Source organism: Pieris napi, chromosome 13 (genome assembly GCF_905475465.1).
Source record: "Pieris napi chromosome 13, ilPieNapi1.2, whole genome shotgun sequence".
Lineage (NCBI taxonomy): Eukaryota > Metazoa > Arthropoda > Insecta > Lepidoptera > Pieridae > Pieris > Pieris napi.
In genome coordinates, this window is record NC_062246.1 from 7,811,459 (window position 1) to 7,828,472 (window position 17,014).

The 17,014-nt window shown below is 33.2% G+C and overlaps 1 protein-coding gene across 2 annotated transcripts in view; it reads right to left on the reverse strand.

The window, feature by feature from the left end:
• Nucleotides 1–17,014, reverse strand: part of LOC125055470 (rho guanine nucleotide exchange factor 11) — a 137,465-nt gene that overhangs the window by 92,184 nt on the left and 28,267 nt on the right. For both annotated transcript variants that reach the window (XM_047657933.1, XM_047657932.1), the window contains exons 7-21: nt 16,328–16,685; nt 15,952–16,127; nt 15,307–15,388; nt 14,801–14,886; nt 14,462–14,521; nt 13,851–13,951; nt 12,624–12,747; nt 11,775–11,838; nt 11,212–11,384; nt 9,854–10,002; nt 6,339–6,447; nt 5,765–5,876; nt 5,010–5,135; nt 4,245–4,304; nt 3,842–3,913 (exon numbers count right to left, since the gene is read on the reverse strand). In XM_047657933.1, the coding sequence (XP_047513889.1) occupies nt 3,842–3,913; nt 4,245–4,304; nt 5,010–5,135; nt 5,765–5,876; nt 6,339–6,447; nt 9,854–10,002; nt 11,212–11,384; nt 11,775–11,838; nt 12,624–12,747; nt 13,851–13,951; nt 14,462–14,521; nt 14,801–14,886; nt 15,307–15,388; nt 15,952–16,127; nt 16,328–16,685 (1,852 nt within the window). The remainder of the gene's footprint in view (nt 1–3,841; nt 3,914–4,244; nt 4,305–5,009; nt 5,136–5,764; nt 5,877–6,338; nt 6,448–9,853; nt 10,003–11,211; nt 11,385–11,774; nt 11,839–12,623; nt 12,748–13,850; nt 13,952–14,461; nt 14,522–14,800; nt 14,887–15,306; nt 15,389–15,951; nt 16,128–16,327; nt 16,686–17,014) is intronic.

Here is a 17,014-nt window from a genome sequence, read left to right on the forward strand (position 1 = left end):
ATATCTAGTGAGAAGCCTCAATTTGGGTTTAGTAGTAGCTTTGTCGTAATTAAGTGGATTGGATTGCTCTCCAGCTATAATCGATTTATTTTTATTGGATAGGGATCCTACGGGGCGCCCAAAAAGGCCAGTCATCACAGCCGATGGACACCCAGTTTCGTGGGTGCGTTGCCGGCTTAAGTAGAAGTATTTTTTTTATGTTACTGGAGGCAGACGGGCAGGAGGCTCACCTGTTAAGTGATACGGCCGCCCATGGACACTTGCACTGCCAGAAAGCTTACAAGCGCGCTGCCGGCCTTTTAAGAATTGGTACGCTCGTTCCTGAAGGACCCTAAGTCGAATTGGTTCGGAAATACTTCAGTGGGCAGCTGGTTCCACATAGTAGTGGTGCGGGCAAAAATTGCCTTAAGAATCGCTCAATCGCTCGAGTATACTCTTTCTTTAGAAATCGATACCTTATTTGTGGAAATAAAATATATGCGTATTATTTATTTAATACACGGCGTAATAAATCATCACTTATAATTTCAATTTAATTAATACAAACACATGTATTGTCATCATTTAAATATTCTACTTTATTAACAGTAATACTCTATAATAGCTACAAAGTCTGGAAGCCAATTTACACCTAATTGCATTGAAGTCGTGTTTTGAATAAAATGCCGCTTATTAAACACAATTTGACAATAAATCAACGTCTTTCATACTTAAGCAGACAAGACTAGACTAATATTGTAATATTTAGCCTAAGTAAGATATTTCATAAACTAACTTATATTTAAGAGTAATTTATAGTCGGCTGGACAACAGTTGTTAAATTTTATTTTTTATTTTTAGGTTTTCATGAAGAAAAAAATGGAAAAATTGCACGGAAATACCTACAAACCACTTTTCTTTTTCTGTAATTGTGAACATATTTTTTCAAGGTTTACGGCTTACGGTTGTCCGTCCGAAGCCTGGGCGGGTCTTTTGTTTATATATAAATACTAGCTGATCCGGCAAACGTCGTTTTGCCATGTATATCATTTATAATAAAACTATTTTTTAGGTTGGCTGGTTGATCGTAGAGGGGTGAAAATTAGGTTTTGTATGTATTTTTAATGCTGTATCATAAAAAAATAACAATAATTTGTTTTATCAAAAAATTTAAAAAAAAATTTTTGGGGTGGACTACCCTTCACATTTAGGGGGATGAAAAATAGATGTTGTCCGATTCTCAGTTATACACAATATGCACACAAAATTTCATGAGAATCGGTCAAGCCGTTTCGGAGGAGTTTAACCACAAACACCGCGACACGAGAATTTTATAGGTATATTAGATGTATTTAAGACGGTAAAGAAATCTATCCCAGACATGGCCTGTAAATGGGATTCCCTGTCTGTTAGTAGCTTAGTGTAATTTATGATTCCTATATCCATATATTTAATGTTTATGTCAAGGTGTTAGGTCAAGTAAATATAATAATATTATTTAACTTAAATTCACTTAATTGCGATAAGCATTAAAATACAAAGTAAGACACGATATATGAAAACAAGTTTAAATAATGCACGAATATGCATAAAAAAATAGGTGAAAATCAGAACACGCCCGTTATTTCCAAATAAAAATCATACAAATACTGGATGAACAGAACTTAAACCTACACAAATAACGTAATACAACCTGACACGTAACACAGCCGACCGCTCGGCGCGCGAACCCCGCGTCTACTACTTTCAGTCTGAATTTCTGAAACTTTCAGGAGCTTACGCGAGCTTACAACTTTCGATGTTCGAGTTCGAGTTGAACATGTTTTTATTATTGTTTCTAAAACACCAAACATATTACTTTAATTGCATAAAACTATTTGTTGTGATCTATTCTAGTGCTAACAAAATTAAAATAAGCTACGGAAAATATGAAATATGTCGTATGTTTTATAGTGAAGCATACTATATTGCACAAATATCATAAAAATAGAAATTGTGCCGGTGCAAAACTTATTTTTTTGTATAAGTTAATGATATAAGGTATGTCAAATCAATAATTTTAAACAATATATAGATTTATGTACTAATTAAATGGTAAAACATTTCCAGTAAAATGAAAATGTATATACAGTTTCAACATTCAAAAGCCGATAACAGCAAATACCTTACTTCTACAAAAACATCTAGTGAGCATAGAAACAACCGGCGGGAAACACTCAAAGAACAATTAAAAAATCTATTTATACCGACTGACGACTACGAGTCACTTTCAATAGTTGGTCATTTTAATTTGGTTTTCGGATTTAAGCTAATGTGTATTCAAACATACCTGGTTCAAACACACTTTTTAGTCACACACACGCCCTACAGTTCTCTCTGTAATATGATTGTTTGGTCTATAAACCTTTTAATTTTCGCTTTTATTTAACAACTACTTCGTATATATTAGTAAGCTGTAAGGTTTTTTAAATAAATAAATTAACAAATTAACCTCACAAAACTATTTAAAATTCCTCGGTTTAATTCAAACTATTTACGTAACTCAGTCATGCATCGTATACCTTTATATTATAACAGAAATTACCAGCAAATAGAAATATTTAATGTATCTAAAAAATGCTTAAGAAATTATATAAAAACTCTAGTATCCTTTATTAGATAGAATGGCTTTGTTATTCCTCCTTTATACTAAATATGTTGTAATGAACTATGAATCTTAGAATTTAGAATTTACATACATATATTCTTGGTAATTTTTTTGTATTTTTTGTATTTGTATAGGTGTAACTGTGCTTTGTGTATGTTTAAATGTGTATTCCATTTTTGGCTCTTGTGTATAGTGTAATTTTTTGAATATTGTATAGTACTTGTAGTAAGTAGCTGTATGAATACCATTAAGCAAATAAATAAAACAAATCGACATACGACTCGTAGAAATTACGATAGTATTTTGAATATTGAGACTTTAAAAGCTTCAGCCTCTTTAAACCTTTAGTTATCAGATAATTATTTACACTTTTAGTACTTCGTTATCACTTTCGTGTAACAAAACCATGTTTAGCTGTATTTGTCCAAATATTCGAACACTATTAATAACACATCAATTATTCTAACGAAAATAAATATCGCAAAGGTCAAGGTATTCCGGTCGGCGCGGATATAGCAACACTGGATGTCTCCCAACAATGTCATTCATATTTACATTAGGAAGGGCGTACGTAAATTGATAATGTATCGGAATGTCAACTTGACTTTGTCGTATACGTCAGTGACCATATTTGTATTTCATAGTTTGTTTTTTATAGGAGGCTCACCTGATGTTAAGTGATACCGTCGCCCATGGACAAATTGATAAGTGATTAGTCATCTGTCTGACACATGTTTTTATTTGGGACATGCCACTTTCCTCTTTTACGAGCGAGTGTGATATGCGCATATAGACAGAAAGACAATTGATACAGCCTAATTAAATCGGAAAATCAATGAAAATCGGACCAACTACCTCAGGTATGAGAGTAGCACGCTGAAGCCACTTGGCCAACTCTTATGCCTGGCTATAGGCAACAATATATTCCTTATATGTAAGCATAGAAATATTATATAACTGACTTTATAACACTTTATGTACAAAATAAAGCGTCTAGAAACTTAAAATCTGGTAAAATTATGTAATTACAATTACTATACATAATCATGGTTACCTAAAAAAATTTTTTTTATCATAGGTACCTTAAGCTATTGAAGTCATTGACTTATTTATAAATATAAAAAAAATATCGTATTTCCTTAAACGTATGTACTTAAAACTAAATGCTGAAATAAAAACCTTCAATTATAGTTATTAAATAAGACCTAGACTGACCTTGATTGTGAGTAGGCGTGAGGGTCTGTTCCCAGGTGGGCTCATCTTCCATCTTCCGAAAACTGCGTTCCACTACAAAAAAAACAAGTCCATCACTTAGAGTGTGTTTTTACAAATCATAAGTGATGTGTGTGGAGTCTCCCCCAATGGGCATCCTCCAGAGACATTCTGCACGAATTAATTCGATTATATACACCAGGCGATAGGCGTCTTTAAACGTTTTTTTTGACCTACTATCACGGATCACTACGTTTAATTAGGTGAATGGTTCAGTTTTTATAGCAAGTTTATTAAAAGCGTTTACATGCGTCACAATTAAAGTGAAACAAAACCACAATTTAAGGTAATTTATAGAAGATAACTCTAGGATATTTTCAAATCTGTATAAAAACAATGCACTAACTGTTAAGAAAGTTCGCCGTTCCAGAAGATTTTCGAGATTTCCTATCGCTTGAGTCTTGACCTGAAATAAACATTATTATAAAAGAAAAACGCTTTTTACCGGATTAAAGTTATGTATTATTATTATAAATTTACAACTATTTGACATAATTTTAAATTTATCCGACGTTTCGCGTGCTTTACAGCGTAAAGATAAGGCAACTTTCTCTGCAGCTGTGATACCTTTTGACATTCAACATCTTTTGTCTTCAGTCACCGTGACCACGCACGCTGTAAAGCACGCGAAACGTCGGATAAATTTAAAATTATGTCAAATAGTTGTAAATTTATAATAATAATACATAACTTTAATCCGGTAAAAAGCGTTTTTCTTTAAATGTGTAAAGGTTATGTAAATCAAAGACAATACTATTATTATAAAATTTATAGCATGTAATATGCGATAATTTTTGGTTGTAATGTTATGAAAACACCGGTTTTATAAAAAAAGGCTAAGTTACAAGTTCAGATTCTAAAGTATAAGCAATATCGAAATTTATATTAAATACAACAATTTAAACATATTTCTAGTACAAATTTCTGTTAGTTTTTTCCAGGAATTGAATTTTTTTTTACAAATTTTATATACCAATCCATGGTATTTAATTATGTTGGTTTCCTTACGATGTTTTCCTTCATCGTACGGTAAAGTAAAATTCTATATATTATATGTTAACAAGAAATATACAATTCCGTAACCTTGCGAGAACAAAAATATTAATCTTACTTGGCATATTGTTAGGATGTATTCTCTCCATAAATCGTGATATCCGATTGTTGTGGTGTTCTCCATCGAGACAACATGTCTCCTCCACTTTACGAACGCATTCTCGGTGTAATCTGAGTTTGCAGTCTGTCAAAATTACGATAAATATAAATAAATATAACATTTCTAACATAGTTTATTTATGGTACGGCGTCGTTGTCTTGAAATTATTAAACATAGGTATACGATATTAACTACCCGCTACAAACCTATACGCGTAATATATATTTTTTCTATGTTAAGGCAAATAAATTTTATTTATTTATTTATTAATGTTTATATATAATTTTTACATTTCCTATTACAACAATTAGACATTGTCGAATTATACACAGTTAAAAATCCTCGAGCACAGAAGGTAATAGAATAATAATAATCTATTATATGCAAATGTGAAGAAACGATACGTAGGCGATCCTAAAAACAAAAGTACTAACATATATTCTTTGTAACCATCCATCTCATTTCATATCTTCTAAACTTTTGTATAGTAAATTTATCACACCGTCTGCTGGCTCTGCGACCCAAAATGTTTCTTGTATAGTAAATTAAAAATAACTAAAAGTCCAGTTACTCCGAGTAGGACTTGAGCCATAGACGAGAGATTCTTTCCAAATAAAAACCTTATTTAGATATTTGTAAAAATCTATGAATTACCGTTTTGACATATTTGGAGTTAACGGAATTAAATTTGAATGGAAACATTGTATTCTAACCTGTGCATACAACAGCTTGTGGTGCCAGACCGCCTATAGTCATATCACAGTGATGGCAGTGGGCAACTGATGTTAAAGCGCGCAACTGCAAATGGTGGCCTCGCACTATGAACTGAAAGAAACGAAAGAAAATTAAAATAATATTGTCACTGAAAAACAGCAATTTTTATTAAACTCTTAGGTTCCGAAAGGAAACATCAAACTTAAATATAGCTTTAGAGCTGTCAAACTATTTTTTCGGTATGAAGTTTGACATATTTGACAGCTTTCAAGACGTGAGATACCAATTAGTTTAAAAAAACCTTGGATAATTATACTCTGACTAAATCAATTCAATCTGTAAACCCGCTTTATATATGTACAATATAAACTTAAAACTGAAAATCATTTGTTATTTGCTTTTTTTCATAGGCTCATATACGAATAGCCCCTATACAATAAACGAATACAACATTTTCGCCCTATCATATTTCTGATCAAAAAACAACGTAAAAAAACAAAATTGTTGTCTAATAAAAGTGTACTCAAAGAAATTATCTAATATAACTTTAGATAATATAATTACGATACTCACAGGCTGTGGATGCTGTTTCGCTAGCTGCTTTAGTCGCTGCTTGTACAGTTTGTCTCGTTGTAGGAAGGAGGGACGCGACCCACCCACTGCAGCCGCTACGGATGCTGGCCTAATAAACATACAACAGTAGTTATTTCGCCGTGTTGTAAGACGTCATCGATTTACGAAACATTTAGTAAAGGTTCCAACTACGTACTTTGGCATGAGTCTGAGGCAAGACCACACTCTCATATATAGAGTGTAATATACACACTCTCATATATAGAGTGTAATATACCCACACACACCCATTCACATACTCATACATGCACGCATACTTAAGCGACTAAAACTATTGCTTCTTAAAAAAAACTATTTACCACGGAATAATTTAAATATTTTAACCCACAACACAGTCCCAGTGTGGGGACTAGCGATAGATGAATTTTGTCACAACCATATTTCTGCCATGAATAAAGTTTTTATTATTATTATCTACTAGCTGGCCAGGCGAACATCGTACCGCCTAACAGTTGATTCTTTATTTTTTTTTAAATACTTATTCTGCTATTCGGGACACCGGTCTAGCTAAGATAAAAAAAGAAGGTTGATAAGACAACAAATACATTATGTCAAAAAATAAAAAATTACCTTCCCGGAACCCCTCCACTAACACTTGAACTTTATGATATGGTATTAAAGTTCAAATTGACTTTTAAGTATTATTACGAATATTATGTATGGGAATATAGAAAAGTGTTGTGTTTAGACTTTTTCACTCAATTTTTTTAATTTTTCTCTCCGTAAGAACCATCCTCGTACTTCAAAGAATATTATAAAAAAAGAATTGGCCAAATCGGTCAAGCCGTTTTCATGTTATGTCGTGACAACGGAAAACGGGTTTCATTTTTATATTTATAGATTATCACATCAAAATGTTAAGTAGGAGCTAAGTTCAACATCGCAGTTTTGTCTTCGATAAGAGTTCTCAATGCGGATCAAGTGAAATCAGGAACGCGTTCGATATACAAGGTTTAAAGACCACAGGAATTAGTCAAAAATGTAACTTGTGTTGTCACTGCAGGCAGCAATTCAAGCATACATTTGCAACTGTCTTCAATTAAATTTAAAAAGCGGAATGATGGAATTAGTACATTACTTACTTGAACTACAAAGTATTAGTAGTTATTAGTATTGATAAACTTTAGAAACGATAGGGAATTACCCAATTAATACGCACATAAATACTAGAACTCAAAGTTAATTTTAATAAACAACTTTATTAAATGAAAGCAAAAAAGATTTATTTAATTCCCAAATAGTTACAATACAGAAGGAGTACATTTAAAAGGAGGGCATATCTTACTTATTTTTCTTAATCTTTTTGGCTTTCGGTGATTGCCACCATCGCTTCCTAATTTCTCTCGCGTTCACTTCACTTATTTCAACGTTGACCATATTTGCTACACTTTTCGACAAACATTACATTTATACACCGAGAAAACACAAATCGTTTTAGAACAAGAATAATTATATAACTAGAAAACACAAGGCGAATTGATGATACATCAAGCGTCATTAATCACGGAGTTATTTTACAGGAAAACAATCGAAATTAATTTTCCTCGTAAATATGAATTAATTGAAGGGACAGTCTGTGACATTTAAATTAGGAATTGACGTTTGATGCTGCAAATTTTGAACCAACCCGCTTTTTGCGAAGTTATAAAGTTCTTACCCGCAGAACTTAATTTGAAAAATATTACGATTTTTTTTTAATTTATTGTTCCTTGTTATACGATATATTATATACGTTCGTTTTATATCGGTGTTAAAACATTTCTGTACACTGTTGCTACGAAATTAAAGTACGTCTTTCGACGTAGTCATGTCGCGGCCGACTAGTTTAAATCAATCATTAGCTTTGTCAAAATTAAGATTTATTAAAAAAAATAGATTATCGTCTGTATGACTACACGCTTAAAGGTCATTGCAAATTTTATCAACATAATGTAAACTTCCGATAAGAACACGCCTTTGGGTACTAACATTATTGATATAGTATTTTGGTCGGAGCGGTGTTTGGGTATATGATGTAGGTCAGTCAGTCTAATTTTCTTTTTAAATAATCTTTAATAATATTAAGTGAGGCAGTAAGCTAAAAGATAAAAGTAAAAATCTCTAACAGTAGAAAATGCTTGATCACTTTTTGAATTACAAAACGAGTTTCCTAATGCACAAATTTAATGATAAGCAACAAACTACTCTTCCAGAAATATTCGTCTTAGTTGTGGAAATTTTTCAGTAAAATTATTTGAATTAAGAATGTTTATAATTGTCGCCATTTTATAATCGACTTCAAAGCCTAGCACACGATACCTATAAGGGCAAATTTCACATCAACAGAAAAGTGTTAGCTTAGTTTTCAAGATGCGACTCTCATACCTGAGGTCGTACGTTCGATCTCCGGCTGTACACAATTGAACTTTACATAAATGCGCCTTGAACATTCGTACGGTGAATCTAAACATCGTGAGGAAACTTGCATCCCCAAAAAGTCGACGGCGCCACAGGTTTTTTAATGTGTTTAATTTATTATTTATAATAAATTAGTCTTAATAATAATAAAATCTATAAAATTATTATCGATTGGATTTATAAATATTGACAAATGAAATAAACTATTTGTATGAACGATTTTGAACTGATTTACTTTTGAAGTTTATTAAAAAATAATTGCTCCGACATATATTACTACCAGATCCCTCATTTAATGTAATATTTTCATAAGTTGATCAATAAGTAATATAAAACTATGTAAAAGAAAGTAGCAAATTTGTTTAACTTTTTTCTACTACCTAAAAATTAACAAAACCAATCATATAATTAAAAAAAAAATTCAATTCTAGCCAATGATGTTAATAGTGTTTCTTTCATTCTAAAGTCATGCGAATAACTGAAACCTCATGATCTCCATGCAGAGCATTACTTTATTGTTAATTAATTTACTGTGCCTAAATTAAATAAAATCTAAAAACGAATAGTACATACTTTTAATATTAGCTATAGAATTTAAATAGATTTAAAAAAATATTTATGTAGATGTTGTCCAGCTTTTATTGTATACTTATATTATATTTACAATATTATATTACAATATAATATTTGGTAAATTATAATTAAAAAACATTATTTATAAATGATTTTCTAATTTTACAATTACACAACATTTTCTATAGGGGAGCGTTCAAGTATTACGTCACTCAATTTTTGGAGATTCTTGACAACCCCCCCATGTAACGCGCCGTAACGTTTTTCTGTACCCAAAACGTTTCGTGACCACCCAGTGACTCTTTATACCTAAAAGTTACCATTATGTGGTGTAAAGTACTGGAAAGTCGAAAATAATATGAACAATAACGCGTAATTCAATCCCCGCCCCGCATCGTAACGTTTTACAAGAGGACCCCTTCCCCCCGCCCCCCAAAATTCGTTACATAATACTAGCACGCTCCCTAGCCAGTTTTCCTACTAACCTGCAATGCAAACACAGCGCTGCGGCAACCAACGCAGCGAGCACTGTTGCGTGCGCGTCCGTGGACGTATTCCCGCATGGGCCGGCGGCGCCACCTTGCGACACGGCGCGGAGGCGACTGCACATTATACGCTCTACTACCACTACCTCCTATACAAAAAAAAACATTCATTTACCTAATGTATACATATATTTTCAAAAATATATCTCTTATAGGGAGTAATATATCTGAAATTCTTTGTGTTTTTGATACATAAATGTCTTATCTGATGTCTGAGACATAGTATATTAAACAGAATGTAATAAAAATATTGAATTTATAGCAATATGCGGATTATTGGTATTAAAATCTACTACGACAAAATATTTTGGCTTATTTTATTTAGATAACAATAAAAACAATGTTTTAATATCTAAAAAATGCTTTTCACTTTAAATTAAGACACGGATATCAATTTTATTTGTTTATTTATCAAACTCGATTTCTAATCATACTAAGAAAAGATGATCTAAAAATCTTTTGTAAATATTCTGTAACGTATGAATTCTTTCTCTATGTAGTTTGACAGAAAGAGTATACAAAATGTTAAGATGTTTGCCCTATATTGATTATTACCCAATTTATAAAAACTTTTCACTATGTTTTAGATCTTGTGGAATTGGATAATATTTAAGTATGATGATTTATTTTGGCTTCTAAGCAAGTGTGCTTAAATCCTTAAATATATGAATCCAGAAATTTCTGGGAAACTAATAGTTATAACGAGATGATTAATATTAAGTTACATCAAAAAAGGTTGTATAGATTTTGAGATAGAGGTATGCACACATCTTGGACGGGACACGTATAAATGAGGTAGTTACGTAATAATAACAGTTATTTGAAATCGGTTTAATTTTTCAATGTACGCTCATCTGCTGTTATATGATACTGCTCCCGATACACGCAATACTAGACGGCTCGCAATTCTTTGCCATCCTTTCATGAATTGGTCAAAGCTCACCGATGTCCAGATTAAGCATTCTTATAAACGAGCCAGGTCTGGATATACATAGTTGCTCACCTAACAGTATAAAATGGATTTTTGTTTAGTTTTTTGTAATTAGAATTTTTTCTTTGATAAATAATTGTTTTTTTTGTAATGTTTGTTTTGTTTAATAATCTCTTTATGATCTCTATATGTATGTCATGTTTGCCTATAAGTGCTTGTCACATTAAAAATTATATTTTGTGTTTGTTTTTACCAATGTCTCAGTGTGCCAAGCGTTGGCAAGCTTTTTCTCAATAAAAAAAAAATATATATATTGGTACGCTCTTTTATTGAAGGTCCCTATTAAAAAATATGTGGGAAAACTCACCTGCGTCTTATCCACATCACACATCTGCAAAGTATCATCATCTGGGCCGTAGAGCGTCGCAAGTCCAAGTTGTCGTTTCAGTTGAAATTCGCTTAGCTGCCGCGACAATTCGTCCTTGGCTTGTCTTCGCGCTTTACGGAAGACGTTTCGGAGAATCTCCTCTTTCTCGAATTCTGCGTGAAAAAAAGATATACAGTGTAACTTTGTAAGGTAATTATAAGGTAATTCGTTATAACGTAAAACTAGTTACATTTGTTTGGTTCAACACGAAGCCTATACATTAATTCGTTATACAGTCTCTATAACGAAGAAATATTTTCATATTTAGACATCAACAACATACTTAAGTGTAATTGTTTTTATAATCAGCTTACAAAACTAAACTTTTGAGGTGCCGACACCTGAGGTCATAAACATTAGCATATATGTATAAGTTATACACAGTAAGCTGTTGCCCTATGAGTCAGCGCTGTTTGGAAACACATTTGTGAACTAAAAAAGAACAATAACTTATAGAAGAACGTTTTTTTTTAATATAAAGATAAAAATTACAACTGACTTACCATTTACTAATACATGTTCTATTTCATTAGCCATGTTCTCATCTACGCCATTGAGATGTAAGACCTGTGTAAAAAAATAAAATTATTTCTGGCTGAGTAGAATTTCTAATAAATTGTAGGCAGCATCAGTTTGGTACATATGTTTCACCGTAACAGAATTTTGTTAAACTCAAACTCAAAACATCTTTATTCATGTAGGTGAACAAGTACACTTATGAATTGTCAGAAATAAGTTAAATTAATTGTAAATTTACATTTACTACCAGTTCGCAAGTCAATGGCGTAGAGCGGGTAAGAAGAACTGGCAAGAAACTTTCCGCCACTCTTTTTAATCGCCACGTATTTTCATACAAATTGTTTGAACTGGAGCAAATCAATCCCAAGGATTAGGATCATTTAAGTATTCTATCTTATTTATTTTGCTCCTAACTTTTTACTAATCAAATTATTATTATTTATTACATATATATTGTTTTTAGTAAAGGGGAAATGGGTTATGCGAAATAACCCGCGGCATGACGAAGGATTTCTTGGGACTCAAAAATAATAATATATGATAATAATTCTGGGCCTTGGCCACAGATTGCGACCGTATCTTTTATCATTTAAATTTTTATAGGCCAGTAAGTGGGCCTTCTATATAGATTTTAAGTTTTTAAACATGCTCCAGTTTCCTCAGGATTCTTGCCTTCACCGTAGAAACCAGTGGTTATTGCGCATATGGGAAAAAATCCTATATATTTGCAAAGCCGTGATTCGAATGCACAACCTCATGGTTAACAGCCGCACGCTTAAACAACTTTCGTGGGATTCGATATAGTAATGAATATGATTTAAATTAGAACCTACCGCATTAGGCATGAGGAAAACCGAGTGTATTTCATATGCCCATCGGCGAAGGGTAGCAGCCGGTACACCTCCCGCCGCACGATACGCGTCCGTCAGAACTAGCACCAGACTTGCGCATGGGCATCTGTAATAACACAATACTAAAGATCTAGCAGACGTTGAATTATGTATCAAAAGATTAAATAAAAATATCCTGTCCTATAATAAGGGTTACATTAATTCCATGTTGTGATTAAACACGACTTCCGATGGAGTGAAAGCCTTCTCCAAATTCTTCAATGTCAAAATATCTTTACTCATATAGGTAAACAAGTACACTTAGGAACGTCAAAAAATATTGGTTGTTTGTAAAGTAGGTTTACGATCGAGATGTTTACGTGATAACGTCTTATTGGTGATATAAGTTTTTGGGAAGTAAGGAATTAATGAAGATAACAAATCTCCATTCGTTTGTATGCCGCTAGAGTGAGAGAGACGGAAGATCGGTCCACTCACTCGAACGCTATGCCAGCCTCCGCTCGTGAGGATTCCGCGTGACAAGTTTCACGGAATGACTGGCAGCGCTCGAGATGAGACGGGAGATCGGTCCGTCTCTCTCTCGTTATACCTGCGATCGCGCTCGTGAGGTTTTGGTGTGACACAAGTTTCTGAACATGTCACCCGACTAAAACGATTTTAAAGACGTTATCACGTCAAAAAAAGTTAAATTAATTCTAAATTTACATTTACTACCAATTCGCAAGTCAAGAGCGTAGAGCGAAACTCTGCCATTCTTTTTAATTAGCGAGTTTTGAGTCATACAAATTGTTTGAACTGGAGCAAATCAATCAAGGATTAGGATCATTTAAGTATTCGTCAAATTTATAAAAAGCTTTATTGATTAATTTACGGGGGCATTAACGAGGGCTTTGAATTTATTTAGTGATAATTCTCTAATTTCCCTTGGGAGTTGGGAGTTTGTTGTTGTTGTGTTCCACTTTTCTCTCATCCTCCCAGATTTCTGGTGGGCGTCCTCTCTTTTTTCTTCCCGCTGGGCCTAAGTAAGGGTCTTTTTGACCCATCTCTCATCACATTGGGCATTGTGCCCATTTCCACTATAACTTTTTTTAATGTGTTACGGCGTCTTTTATGTTTTTACGGCTTCAATTAAAAGATTAGCACATGATAAAGAATATTTTGTGTCGGTAAACATAATTTTAAGATTAAAATAAATAAAACATTTCTTACCGTCTCTCGCCCAACAGCCAATTGATAAGTACCGCCATTCTCGCTTTCGAATCTCGTACGGTCCGCAAATTAGAAAATAATCCCGCGTACGTCGTGTTCTCCTGGAATTAAAAATGATAAATATGATCATTAAATAAAATGTTCAAAGTTTACAAATTGTTTGCTGATAAATATTTCTACAAAGATGATATTTGTAGAAAAATTTAGTTTTTGCGAGTACTGATATTAATTTACTTTAAAAATGTTATATAAAGTAAAAATACGCTTTTATATTCGTTGGACGTTTTATTTAAGATATTTTTCTTTCTTTGAAAAATATTTTTTGATGTTCCAGTTTTGAGGACATATACAAAACAAGCAGACCCAACAGACGTTGTCCTGTCTTGATACAAAAAAAAGTAACTAATTGTAAATCTAAACCATTCTCAAATCCACATGAACGTTTTGATTTACAAACAAACACACAAAATATTAAAAAAATAAGTTCAAAACAAACTTTTTGACTTGAATAAAATTGTAAGACATTAATTTAATTAAAACATTCGTTTTTAAAACTAAATATTATTCTTAATGGTTTTGTCTATGTTTAAATATATAGAAATTAAACTTACAGATGTCGGAACGTCGTCTTCTTCCATTGATATTATAGCTCTTTGTGGATCTGAACAGGGCTGAAAATATAAAGAATAATTAATATTCATACTGATTAGTATCATCATCAGGTGCCTACATGCCCTTAGGAATTCTACCTCCTCAAGGCTTTTATTTGTACAAGATTCTGGGATAACATTTCATATTTATATTATTATTCATAAATAAACTCGTCAGTCATAAATTAAATTCATAAATATACATTTTATATACAAATTATATAAACACAGTTTAATTAAAGGTATGGTTGTAAATACAACCTTAAAAGATTGATGAATGAAAAATAATTATTTTATTACCTGCGTGGAATGCGGGTAGGGCGGAGGAGGAGTGCCAGGGGGCGGGGTGCCACGTGACCACGCCTCTTTTTCAGCTGCACCACTCGCTGCAAAATCAATCAAACTCAAATTACTATCCTAATTCGTAAACTTTAAATCGTCTATTATTATTTATTTCGGAACAGACCGTGGACCTAGCATCTTGAGCGAGAGACTCTGGTCGCACCTTGAAGTCGTGGGTTCCTACCCCGGCTGTGCAACAATGGACCTTCGCTTTGCGATTTCGATGTGCGCATTTAACACTGGGTCGTACGGTGAAGGAAAACATCGTGAGGAAACCAGAATGCCAACATACACAATTTAGGGAACTTTTTAGTTTCATGTATTGTAATACCACCTTTATTACTTTGAAACAGGGTTTATTTTATAATGCACAAAATTTAAAGTATGAGATATATCTCATACTATAAATTTGATTACTATAGAAGCTTAGTATACTGCTGTGTATTAATACAGCTATTACTTACTTCTAGGTAACTCGTGGTCTAGATGTTCAGGTGAAGACTGACTCCTAACGTGCATTACTGGTACGCTGTTTCGGTTGTCATTCTGAAATAAACATACACATAATAACACATATAAAGAAATTTCATTAACAAATCTAAGATGAACACAGATTAAAACAGATTAATATATAAAAGTTATTTACTAATTGTAGTGGATTATTTAAAATATCAAAAGGGTGTTAGCTAAAGCCAAACAAAGCACTAAACAAACTATAGAAGCTTAGCAGATAGAGCTGGAATGAAAAAAAATGGAAGCCATTTCAGATTTTGCTATATATCGATCTTATTTACTATAAGCCTCACACTTTGTCATTATAACCGTCAGTTTGAAACGAATATAATAAACAATATATATATGTAGGGCTTATAATAAGCATTTAATTTTCTTCTATTGTACCTAATGCTAAAACACTACGATAAAAAACGTTCTAACACATACCTTAAAACCTGATACGCTAAATCAGATGTAACATTTTTATAACAAATTAATAACCAATTGTTACAATCATATGAAAATGTGTAAACCCGCAAAAGAAATTCTTGAATTATACCTTTCCAAAAATATATAGTTATTTTTTTTTAGTCCATAGAATCGTCTTAACTTACCAAGAGCGGTGGCGGCGGCAAATTGACCAGGGGATAGCTCATCTGTAGCGCGATGGAGTTAGGCTGAGGTCCATCTAACTCGCCGTCCAGGGAATGTGAAGACCGCCGAAACTCCTCACGAAGGACTGACGGGTTGTACTTGTAATAGGCCGGCTTTGGCATGGCCAGTGGGTTTGCTGGTGAAATAAGGTATGCTTGGTTGATAGACATTTTTAATAGTAATTTCTCAAGTATTTATACTTCAGCTCCCAGTCGCATATAGCAACAAAACCATTTCCCATAGAGTAATAACAAAATAGATTGGAATCAAAATTTAATTTCCAGAACCCAAAAAGGACCAAATACAAAATTAGGTAATATCTTCAACCAAGCATACCTTGTTTCATACCATCAGCTGAGGTAGTAACAGGCGGTGTGAGTGGATTCCTCTTCGGCCGTTCTATAGACCTCGGTGGTAACGGAGGCGGCGAACTATCCAGACAAGTGGTAGGCACCATTGGCACTGTATTATTATGTCTCTTCTTGCCATCATCAGAGTTCTGCCTATGTAAGGGCGGTTGGTTCTCCTGCTGGAACTTATTCTGTCTCGCCTGTCTTAGGTTCCTGAGACTCTGCCCGGTTAGATTGCTGAGCGATCTCGGTAAACCGCTTAGAAAACCGGTATTCGGGGTCGGTTTGTCGTTCGTGTCTTTCGAACGGGCGAGCCGCGGCGTAGACGGTGCAACCACGTCCGGCTACAAAGTTAGTTTATTTTGTGATGCGTGCGTTGGCTTTGAAATTATTAGTTATTTTTATACCTATCAGAGCCGTTTGTAACAATTTTAATACATTATAGTGTAGCAATAAAAAATAAAAAAAACTGCATCTAGCCTGCGTCAGTATGAAAGTGTAATCAAATACATTTGTTTCACATGTCTGATTCTATAATTACGATTAATAAAATGACGTCCACCAAGGGTCACCTTAATCATAAGAGTTAGGATCATAACAGGGATTTTAGGGAGCGTTCAAGTATTCCGAAGAAGGGGGGGGTCCTTTTGTAAAACGTTAATTGCGGGGCGGG